The sequence below is a fragment of the Lipotes vexillifer genome, unplaced genomic scaffold, assembly GCF_000442215.2.
Source record: "Lipotes vexillifer unplaced genomic scaffold, Lipotes_vexillifer_v1.1 scaffold147, whole genome shotgun sequence".
Lineage (NCBI taxonomy): Eukaryota > Metazoa > Chordata > Mammalia > Artiodactyla > Lipotidae > Lipotes > Lipotes vexillifer.
Genome location: NW_006778796.1, coordinates 4,213,330 through 4,224,981, shown reverse-complemented (window position 1 = coordinate 4,224,981; position 11,652 = coordinate 4,213,330). Strand labels below are relative to the sequence as shown.

At 44.7% G+C, this 11,652-nt stretch overlaps 1 protein-coding gene across 1 annotated transcript in view; it reads left to right on the top strand.

Annotated features, from left to right (window-relative positions):
- The window catches only part of PKHD1 (PKHD1 ciliary IPT domain containing fibrocystin/polyductin), a 433,351-nt gene that overhangs the window by 27,198 nt on the left and 394,501 nt on the right, over positions 1 to 11,652 (top strand). The window contains exons 14-21 of the mRNA XM_007451921.1: positions 874 to 988; positions 1,979 to 2,257; positions 3,331 to 3,420; positions 3,646 to 3,736; positions 4,477 to 4,619; positions 5,946 to 6,076; positions 6,836 to 7,011; positions 10,645 to 10,783. Of these exons, the coding sequence (XP_007451983.1) occupies positions 874 to 988; positions 1,979 to 2,257; positions 3,331 to 3,420; positions 3,646 to 3,736; positions 4,477 to 4,619; positions 5,946 to 6,076; positions 6,836 to 7,011; positions 10,645 to 10,783 (1,164 nt within the window). The remainder of the gene's footprint in view (positions 1 to 873; positions 989 to 1,978; positions 2,258 to 3,330; positions 3,421 to 3,645; positions 3,737 to 4,476; positions 4,620 to 5,945; positions 6,077 to 6,835; positions 7,012 to 10,644; positions 10,784 to 11,652) is intronic.

Here is an 11,652-nt window from a genome sequence, read left to right as displayed (position 1 = left end):
TATCTCTATATTTTTGTGTATTTTTATATTTTTTTTGTATATATATATATATATATATATATATATATATATATATATATATATATATATATATTTGTGGCACCTAGTACTGCATCTTTGTCATAGTTTTTGAGGCTCATCAGTAGTGTTCAAAGGAAAACCTTTCAGCTGTATTCAGTGTGTGCAGGAGTGTCAAGGAGAGTCAGGCCACCTCAAAAGACAAAAGAACATTTGAACTGTCTGGTATGACCTGTAGGGTATGTCTCTCATTGCCATTTTGAGGAGGCACAAACCAGACAGTAACTCTTTCCATTCTTTGTGCCATTCGTTTCTATAAAATTCAAAAATTTTAAATGAAAAAACTGAAATATTTATTGATTGAAAAATTATGATAATGATGGACCTTAACATAGTTACTTTCAAAACTATTATCAGAAAAGATTCTTGGTATTCTTGGTATCTAGACCAAATCAGCACAAACTCTGGTGATCTCTCTTTATTTGTAATAATGAGAATAATATTTAGTATTGATTGAGTTCTTACCGTGCACCAGGCTCTGCACTGGCTCTGTTAGGTTGGTGATCTCAGCTAAGCCTCCAGGCAAAGCTACGCTGCGACTACGACTTTCCCAAAGACGACAGGATTGCTCAGGGAGTTGTGCCAGTGCAAAGAGATGGGCTGAGATACTGAGCCAGGCAAGCACCACAGGAAAAGCTGCATCCAGAGGGCTTTGGCCATATACATGGCACAAGAGTCAAGTGTTTCCTCCTCATTGCCATAAAGACAAACAAGGTCCAAGGGCACGATTTTTTGGGTCAGTGATTCCGGACTTGGTTGCCCTCACTTCTTTCTCTGTGTTCCTCTGCTTTCCAGAGCGCGGCTCAGTGGGTTCTTTGTGGCCCCGGAGACAAATAATTACACTTTCTGGATCCAGGCTGACAACCAGGCTTCCCTGTATTTCAGTCAGTCGGAGGACCCGAGGACCAAGGTATACATCTCCTTCTCGTTTTCCTTCTTCTGGTGCCCAGTCCTTAACTTCTGGAAAAAAACCCAAAAAATCACAATGAAAGCTCTCATATCCTACTGACAGTTGTAACATGCCATTAAGCAACCAGAGATTTTTAACGTTTTGTTTTTTTGTGTGGGGAGTTTATTTTTTTATTAAAGTTTTGTTAAAAAATTGAGATATAATTGACATGATTTTAATTGTTGAAAAAGAGCTTGGCTGAATGTGTTGGCATGTTTATGGAGGTCTTACTGTAAGCTGGGCATTGTGCTACAGCTGTTATACACCTTGTTTCTAACCTTCACAGCATCTTGTGAGCTATGTCCCTTTATCTCTGTTTTCCAGATAAGGGCAATGAGACTTAGGATTGTATGGCCAATCCAGGGCCACTGGGATAATAAGAGGCATATTAAGAATTCAAACCAAGATTTGTCTGACTCCAAAACTTGCATCTTTACCACTAATTCTGGGTGGAGATGTAGTTAGTTTTATGCAGGAAATTTTCTGATCAGCTTTGAAGGATAAGAAAAAGTGTTTTAACAAACAGCCAAAATTAACTAGTGCCATTGACAAAGAAACACAGTATTTCCTCTCAAATGATGAATATACTTCTATGAAATTGCTTTGGTAGTTGGCTAGAGAAACATCATAGGTTATGATGCAGTCAAGTAACATTTAGGTTTCTCAGAGGACTTCATACAACTTTACCCACAGCATCATGTAAAGCTAGGGTTTCAGGTTGTCTGTTTCAGCTCTGAACATGGACCATCCAGCCTCATCTGAATACTATGTAATTGAGAAAGAGAGAGAGAAGAACGGCTGGAGAAACATACATAGGCACAGGTCCTAACTTGTTGGAAAAGGCAGACCAGCCCCCAAATTCCTGTTAAGTAGCTGTCTAGACACTTGCTGTTTGAAAAAGAGACCCAGAAGCTTCATAGTGCTGGTCCTGATGTGTTGATTGGGGTGCAGGTGAAAGTGGCCTCCATCACAGTGGGCACTGCTGACTGGTTTGACTCCTGGGAGCAGAATGGGAGTGAAGAGACCTGGCAACAGAAGACCCCCAAGCTGGAGCTGCTCGGGGGAGCCAGGTACTACCTGGAAGCAGAGCATCGAGGGAGAGCCCCCAGCCGCGGGGTGAGGATTGGTGTCCAGATCCATAACACCTGGCTGAATCCCGAGGTGGTCAGCACGTATCTCCGGGAGAAGCATCAGATCCAAGCCCGGGCCCAGAGACTTCCGGAAATCCAGGTCTCCGTGTCTTCCCTGTCCCATGGGGTTAGGTTCTGCGAGGAATATAGTCCCGCCTAGTGGAAGGATCGCCGGCTGGGAGCCAGGAGACTTGAGCCGTGATGATAACTCTGCTGCCAAAGAGATAGGGTATCCATCCACTAGGGTTGAGAGGACTTTAAAAAATAATGCAAAGTCTTATTGTTGATATGCCCTGATTTATGGATTTAGTTCCAGGAATTTAAGTTCCTGGTAAATCTTCCTTTGGAAACATATTCCCCAGAGAGGAGATAAGGTCATCCTAACACCCACACCCATGTATGCATGCCTGTGAGCGTACACATACGAGATTTCATAGCTTTTTGACCCATTCGGGTCCTATTTCCCCGTATATTGTGTTTTCTAAGTCTGCTTTGTAAGGGTCAGGGTCTTTGGGTCTCTTGGTTGTGCCCCATATTTTGGTTGAACAAGTTTGGTGTGCTTTTTTTTAATTGAAATATAGTTGATTTACAGTGTTGTGTTATACTTTTTGTTGTCCACTTTTTGGTGTACAAGGATGACTCAGTATGGACTGTGCCTCTTAAAGCTTACGGTATAATAGTAAAACATGCAGATGAAGAACCACAGAACAAAGGAGAAAACAAGTAATATAAGATGATAGGTCTCACCCCATTACAAAAGTGGGATGTGCCCAGCAGGGAATGCAGTGGAAGCAAAGCAGAGGCTGAATCAGCCTCTGAGAGGGTGTGACACGCATGGGGCTGCTTCTCCCTCCCAGGCCACCCCTGGGAGGGAGCTCGGTGAGAAGGGCTGAGAGTGGGCCCTTCAGTGGTGACATTTAGGTGTCACATTCTAAAGAGAAGGAAGGAGGCAGGCATCAGTGGGGAGATAGACATGTATATTCTTCCAAGAAAAGTTTTCATTATGTGATGACACTTGTGTTCTCCAGATAGTTCTAGAGGATAGTGAGTTTAAAAATTGAAATTGTAATACAAAGGAAATAACAAGCCAGGGAGGTATGTCCTGTGTTTCTAGTTTGTCTCCCTGGTTCAATGAGCACATGTTCTTTAATCCCGTCGCTCTTGACTTTTCAGATGCTGACGGTGTCTGGCACAGGGAACTTCTTCCTTACCTGGGACAATGTCTCTAGCCAGCCAATCCCTGCAAATGCCACGGCCCATCAGGTGGGAACCTTCTTCACGTAAGCAGAGGTGGGGGAAGTAAAGGTGGTCTTTCTGCCCATGGCAGGAACTCCTGGTTGTTTTTCTTTCTTTCTTCTTTTGGCCACACTGTGTGGCTTGTGGGATCTTAGTTCCCCTATCAGGGATCGATCCTGGGCCGTCGGCTGTGAGAGTGCCGACTCCTAACCACTAGACCTCCAGGGAATTCCCTGTTTTTCTTTTTAACAGATTCAAACAGCCCTTGAGGAGTTACTTGCAGTTAAATGCAAACTGGAACCCCTTTCAGCGAACATCCTACTCCGGCTGGGATTCGAACAAGGTATGATCTCTGGTTTGACCAATTCCGACCCTCTTTTTCCTCCTTGTCTTCTTTCTTTCTTTCTCTTCTTTTTTTTCTGTCAAAGGGGAACAATCTTCATTTCCTCTCCCAGGTGACTCTGTTAAGAGTCAAATGAAAATACGGAAGCTGGATTCAGACCCTGAGTGCTTGGGAGGGAGCTGTTTGGTGTGGGAATTGGAGAAAGAAAAGGCATCCCTCCTGAGCTGTCAGGTGGAGCAGAGTTAGAAACCTGGATGCTGGGGAGCTGGAGTAAGGAACTGTGTCTCATGCCGTACAGTGGGAAATGGGCAACAGACATAGCAGGGAAACAGCAAAACAGTGCAAATCTTGCTTAATTCAAATTGCATCTCAAGTAAACGAATTATATATAAGACAGTAATCTAACAAATTCTAAAAATGTGAGGGTATGTTTTAAAAATACTAAGGTGAACTAAGTTACAGTCAACACTCTTTACCTCCTTGCTTCTCAGTAGTTTTTCTGTGTCATGGTATACATAGAAAAGGGTAATAGATTTTTGATGCTGTAGGGCAGACACGATGGGTTTCTCATGTCTGGAGCCTTCAAGCTGGGGGGTGGGCCGACCACTTCGAGCCCTGCCCAGCTCGCTCAAGGGCTGAGGGGTCAATGTCATGGCGAACCCATAACCCATTCCCTGCAGACATGTTGGGAAACTCTAACATTTACATCCATCTTCCTATTTTGTTCGAAATGCATCCAGGCCTAGAAAGTTCCAGCTCTGATGGGCACCTCACCAGTGGGACAGAGCCCTTCTGTGGGAGGTTCAGCTTCCATCAGCCTCGACACCTTGTCCTGATACCCCCGGCTGCCCAGAAGGGCAACCGGCTAGATCAGTACACACATGTAAGTAGCAGCCTTCGTGCTTGCAGGCGAGGTGGGTAGGGAGGGATTGGAATTATTCTCTGGGGTTGAGCCTGGGGAAGCACAAGAGAGTGATTGCTGTGCCTCGCAGGGCTTTTCGGGCTGAGATGCTAGGTTTCAGATGAACAGACACCTCTGGTCCTCCCGTTAGCTAGTTGCTGCATGGAAATGCCTTTCTATTAGCTGAGACCTACAGAAGTTTTTCTACACTGTAGTATTTTCTTTGCTCTCCAGGTATGAGCGCCGATTCTACAGTCAGACTCTGGTTTTGAATTCTGACTCTATACCCTGCATGCCCTCCATGTCTTAACTTTAGTTTACTCATCTGTGAAATGGGTAATAATGAGGTTTGGCTTTCAGGATTTAGGTGAAGAGTATATGAGATCATCCAGTAAAGTGCTTGGGCAGTGATTAGGACTCATTTAAGGATAGTTTTTATTATTTATCATAGTTATTGTTATTGATGGATGGACTGACACATTCCTTCAATACCCCTTATATCTTTGTGTCAATAGCTCTGCTGTCCTTCATAAAAAAGTGCAGCTTACTTGCCCTTTGGGAACCAGAGTGAACCTTCTTGGGGTGGCTGAACTCATGGTAGTGGTTTCAAGTCCTTTCCTAGTTGAATGGCAGTGGGAGCCAGGACTAAACGGTTCAGGACGGGGCACTGCCCGACTTCCAGCCTTTCCTCTACAGCACAGGCTCCCAACGCTGGGTGGTGGGGATTTTGCCCTATGGGGAGAATCGGCAGTGCGTGGAGACATTTTTGGTCACCAAAACTGGGGAAGTGTTTGTAGCATCCAGTGGGTAGGTTCTAGGAATGTTGCTAAACGTCCTACAATGCACTGGGCAGTCCCCCTCACAGAAAAGCATTATCTAGTCCCAAATGTCGATAGCACCGCAGTTGAAAAATCCTGCCATATAATTTTACTTAACTCAGGGTTAGCAGCCAAGGATGCTGGTGAATTAGGGTTAAGGAGTGAGGTTCAGAGAGGTACAGTGACTTGCTCAAGGTTGCACAGGTATCTGGGTCACAACAGGGGGTTTCTATTGATAATTGAGATGCTCTAAAATCTTCATGGCCACGCAGTGTTAGGCATTGAATAACTCTCTGTTTGATGAATAACAATTTGCTCTAAACTATTTGTCTCTCCAGCTAGACCAGTAAGCTCCAGGAGGGCAGGAGCGGGCTGGCTGTCTCTCTGAGCACAAGGCAGGTTCTAGGGAGTGGATTGTCCTTGATAAACATTGCTTGAATTGCTGCTTCTTAGTGACAGAGCTGGAGGACTTCTTGTTTGGTGTCTCTAGCTGTGCCTTGCATACAAAGGCCACAAGAATACGATCCTGACGGTGACAGTGTCCTTCACAATTGGCTTTCAAAACACCGTTAAGAAGAACGTCACCTGTGACTGGAGTCTCGTGGGGGCCAGCCCTAACAGGTAGCTCATCTGCGGGCAGGTGTGGTGGGAATTCTGCCAGCTGGGATGATTAGCTTTCCTGGGGACGGTGGCCCACGGGAGGTACTAACTGTCTCTGATATTGGGGACTTGGATACTAACTTCAGCTCTGAACACATTTTATTTGGCAAAGAAGTTTGATTTAAGAGCAGTTAGTTGTTACGAATCTAATACTCCCCAGAAGGAGTCTGACATTTCTCATAGGGATAGAATCATAGACCATCATATTTGGAAGAGATTTTAGGGAACATTCCTTGACGTTACAGATGAGAAAAATTGGGGCCCAGAGAACTTGTGATTCACCAAAATTCATTCAGCAAGTGAACAAAGATACTGGAATATAATTCAGCATCCTGATCTCTTGATTCAGCTCTCTTTCCACATCTCTTAAGGGTTTTGTAAGTGTTTTTAAACTTAAATGAGTCTGGAAATATCCAGAGTATTAATCTTCCCTGATAGTAGAGCCCAACAGGTGATCTGCTTAAGACACATAATCATATTGTAATTTGAAAGTACTGCTGACATTGTTATGAATGGATGGTGGACTTAAACGTGATTCACTCGTGTTGCATCCCAGCCAAGCTGAGCCCATCTTGGATGGATGCTTGTACCGTGGCAGCCATGATGGATTGGGTCTCCTGGCTGCATGGTCCTCAGGCCCAGGTTAGAGAACTGGGGCTCTCAGGAGAGAGAACTGCAGTGCTCACAGGAGGCCTGTTTCTGCTCTGCACTTGTTTTCAGCTGGCAGTTCGCCTGCACCGACCTCTGGAAGACGTGTGTGCATCGCTCCACGCAGTTCCAGGCACCTCCCGCACACTCCCCGGTGCTGGTTCATCAGATTGCTCTCCTCCCTTTGTCCCCGGAGATGGGCGTGTTCTATGTGGATGAGATTATTATTGCAGACACGAACCTAACAGGTGATTATCAGATCCACTCTCCTCCATGGACCTGTCCATCAGATGCCGTCTCCGAACTTTTCTGGAGGGGTTGCCTTTCTGTTAATGGTGAGAGAACATATGATTCTCCATCTTTCTTGCCTCGATCCTGGAGAGAAGATGGAGTTGGAATTCTGTGTCCTTGGCCCCTCTGTCTCTCTAACTAGTTCCTTTTTTCCCCCCTGTTTTTTCCAATGATTGCTCTTGCTTTGGGTGTCTGTGATCTTACCCCAGTTTTACCACTTTCTTGCTGAGGGGCCTTGGTTTTCTCATCCATAAAATGGGCTTAACGAGGGCCCTACCCCATTGGATTACTATGAAGAATAACTGAAGTATAGTGTAAAGCACTCATCATGGGTCCTGACTAGTAAGTGCTCAATAAGTGTAATCAATTATTAGTACTACTATCATTACTGTTGTTAGGCCAGCAGGGTTTCTCCACCTCTCCATCTGTTAATATCTGTCATATAAAGTGCTATAAGGAACACAGCAATATCTGGCCCTGTAAATGGGCCACAAGTCTGATTTACAATCCTTAGGACAGACTCGGTGGGAGTTGCAGGGTCACCGCATCCGTATGAGAACAGCCTCGTCTTTCCGTCTCCCCATCTGGTTCCTCTCACACATCACTCAGAGCTCAGGTCTGGCCCCTCTCTGCACAGAGTCCCTTGACGTCTCTTGGGTGCACTGCTCTCACCTGGCTTTGCTTGTCTTAAGGGCAAGGTGCTCATCAGGGGTTCTCTTGAGGCCACGTGTGAAGCACACCCTGGGGACAGACACACACCCTGGGGACAGAAGCCCAGACAGATGGTGTGGTTTGCTCGCAGGGCCTCCAGGCTTCCAACTTTGTTCCCTCTCTCTTTTCTGTCAAATCCCTTGTGACTCTGGGGCTCGGCTTTCCTGCTGCTCATAGCTTCTCTGTTTTTCTGTCTCCAAGGAGAAAAGTATGGAACAGGCATTTGCATTCTGATTTTCAAGTGTGCAACTTTTTTTTTTTTTTTTATCATGAATTCGGGGTTTTTAATTAATGGGTTTTTATCATTTTAGGTAAAGCTGTTTCAAATTTAGTACTTTATTTTTTTAATTTTAATTTTTTTAACATCTTTATTGGGGTATAATTGCTTTACAATGGTGTGTTAGTTTCTGCTTTATAACAGAGTGAGTCAGTTATACATATATATATGTTCCCATATCTCTTCCCTCTTTGTCTCCCTCCCTCCCACCCTCCCTATCCCACCCCTCCAGACAGCCACAAAGAACCGAGCCGGTTTCCCTGTGCCATGCGGCTGCTTCCCACTGGCTATCTACCTTACGTTTGTTAGTATATATATGTCCATGTCTCTCTCTCGCCCTATCACAGCTCACCCTTCCCCCTCCCCATATCCTCAAGTCTGTTCTCCAGTAGGTCTGTGTCTTTATTCCTGTTTTGCCCCTAGGTGCTTCATAACATTTTTTTTTTCTTAAATTCCATATATATGTGTTAGCATACGGTATTTGTCTTTCTCTTTCTGACTTACTTCACTCTGTATGACAGACTCTAGGTCTATCCACCTCATTACAAATAGCTCAATTTCGTTTCTTTTTATGGCTGAGTAATATTCCATTGTATATATGTGCCACATCTTCCTTATCCATTCATCCGACGATGGGCACTTAGGTTGTTTCCATCTCCGGGCTATTGTAAATAGAGCTGCAGTGAACATTTTGGTACATGAGTCTTTTTGAATTTTGGTTTCCTCAGGGTATATGCCCAGTAGTGGGATTGCTGGGTCATATGGTAGGTCTATTTGTAGTTTTTTAAGGAACCTCCATACTGTTTTCCATAGTGGCTGAACCAATTCACATTCCCACAAGTGTGCAACTTTTTAATCTTTTGCCTGGAAGTTGTAGAGCTGGGGGCAGGGGAGCGTGGAGGTTGGGGGTGGGGTAGGAGAACTGTCTTTCAGCCCTGAAAATACATCATCTTTGATACTCTTCAGAATTCCATCTCTTATCTGTTTCAGTGATGTGAGTGTTTTGGGGGTATCTGGGTCAGAATGCGTCATTGCGTATTTCAAACTCTGTTTGTGTTCTGACACACAGAAAATAATATTCAAATGGTGTGCTGGGGTAACCATCTGAGTTTCTTGGTGCCCAAGACAACTGGCTGGGGCCTTTGGTGACCCCAAGAGCTACCCAGATTCCCAGAGCACTGAGGGGATCATTACTGCGTGCACTTGAACCCACTGACTGGACTGGGAAACTCAGGACTGGATAATAGGTGTCGTTTCCCTTTATCCTCCCCAAACCCTCAAAGCCCAGGATCCAGAATCCTTTCTCACTGCCATCACCGCTTTGCCACCAAATGCTCCAGTGTCTGGAGCCATGTAAGGGTGAGGTGGGAGGGGAACAGGGAGGCAGAGACAAGAAAGATGGGAGATGGCTTGGGTAAAACCATCTGATTCCCACTGTCCAGTCATCCTGCTGGCCACAAGTTTCCTGTGAGTATTATTTAATGGTAACATAAACTCTACACAATAGGGCTCCATATTCATAGTTAATTGCCATTTATCTGATCAGCTTAACACTTGGTTATATTCTCCCACCGAATGTCCTCTATGAAAGTTCTTTTCATCTAGTGGCAGCTACCCAATATTTCTCATTTAATTCTCAGAACCCCATGAGATGGTCCTATGATCCCCACTCTATAGATGAGGAAACCAAAGCTGACAGGATACTAAGTGTCTTGCCTCAAATCAGCTGGGATGTGGGGGATACTGGAACTCAGAGATGGTTGACACCAGAGCCAAACCTTCAATGACTCCATACTCAGCTGAGCAAATAAACTTAACTCTGTGCCTGGTGGTGTGCTCAGCATTGGGTCTGCAAAGACTGCCTCGATTGTATAGACTTGGAAAAGAAGCTGCCTTTACATGGTGCCTGGTAGGAGGAAAAGAGGATATTAAACTATATTTGCTGGTCATTTAAACCTGCCATCTCACTAAACTCTCCCTGCCATGCAGACTGATATCTGTCATGCGTCCCACTTTATCCATGAGAAAACAGAGTCATACAGAGGTTATAGTGATTAGCCAAATAGTAACCCAATAGAAGTGGACAATAAGGATTTGAACACTGGTCCATCTTAAAGCTTGCACTCTCTCTGCACACATGTTGACGCCATGCTGCAGATAAAACTCAGGTACTTCTGGTATGTGCTTTGTGCGTTCAGTGTTCCCAAGGGGGATCAGCTTGTGTTCCTGGAGCTGCCAGCCTTTGGGAAGAAAAAGAGGAAAGGGGGCAGTCCACACTGCCATAGATGAGCTGTGTGTATGTGTGGCGGTGTCGTGGTGGGAACCTCCAATGATACAGGCAGTGATGCTTGGCTGACTTGGGGCTTATTGAAGTTTGCTGTGGAATTAGTCATTGTCTCCTTATACCATGACCTTGCATTTTCCTTTCGCAACTAAATTCCTACTTCCTCTTCCTTTTCTCTTCCTGGCAGCAGGTAGGTAGGAATCTCTGCTTTAAGTGTATGCTGGGATGTGAGTAACTCAGCCTCTCCAATGGGGACCTTCCACACAGCAGGTCTTCCATCTTGATTTACTTGATAATGATTGGATCGTTGGTCTCTAGTTTCTCAGGCTGATTCTGGAACAGCTCGCCCTGGCGGGAATCTGCTGGAATTGCTCTCTGTGGTGGGATCCCCTCCCGTCTACAGTGTGACCTCCTGGTTGGCAGGGTGTGGCTTGGAGCTCCCGCTCATCACTGCAAGGTAGGGAACCATCTTTGCTCACCTATCCTTGCTTAAAATTGTTAACTGCCCTTAGAAGACACAGAGGTGAGACTTTTTATCAGGAAAAGCTACCTGCCGTGTTGCTCAAAGCAGTAGTTCTCAGTCTTAAGAATGCCGTATCAGACTTACCTGGAGGTTGTGTTAAAACACAAATTGCTGGCCCCTAACCACACCATCATAGTTCAGTAGGTTTGAGGCAGGACCTGATAGTTTGCATTTCTAATGAGTTCCCAGGCAATGCTGATCTGTTGATCTAGGGATTACATTTTGAGAACTAGTTCCTAGTGAATTTGTTTACAGGTAGTTGTATTTTTATGCTTTTCAGAGGTTCACATTACCACTCTTTGAGAGGAAAACCTTGTTCCTCTTCTTCCATTCCCCATATATTAATCTTACTGGAATCATTTGAGGCCAAAGGAAATAGTCAAAGGAACAAACCCAGCCAGTTCTAAGAGCTCACCACCAGATGGCACTAGAGCGCCATAAGCATTGGTTCTTCAATAATCAAACCTCTCTGGCCACAGTTTACAAAGCAGTAACTAAGAATCAAGTCTCCTCCAAGCTCTTGGAACACATGTATGCTGTAATTTGTTCTTTTTAAGTTTTCACTAAAATCCAAGTAGGATGGGAAGAATTGAGATGCCCTGTCTTTCAAATTTCTTTTTTCCTCCCATCTCTTTCTAACATGTTTCGAAATGAGTTCTCCTACTTATACTATGCTTTGGACAGTGTGTGAAAAGTAGGCAAAGAAACCTTGAATCTGTGCTCCATTTTCCTTGACTTAGTGTTTCATGGGCCTCTGGGCAGGACAGACACAGAAATCATCAATAGAATGAAGGAGGGAAAGA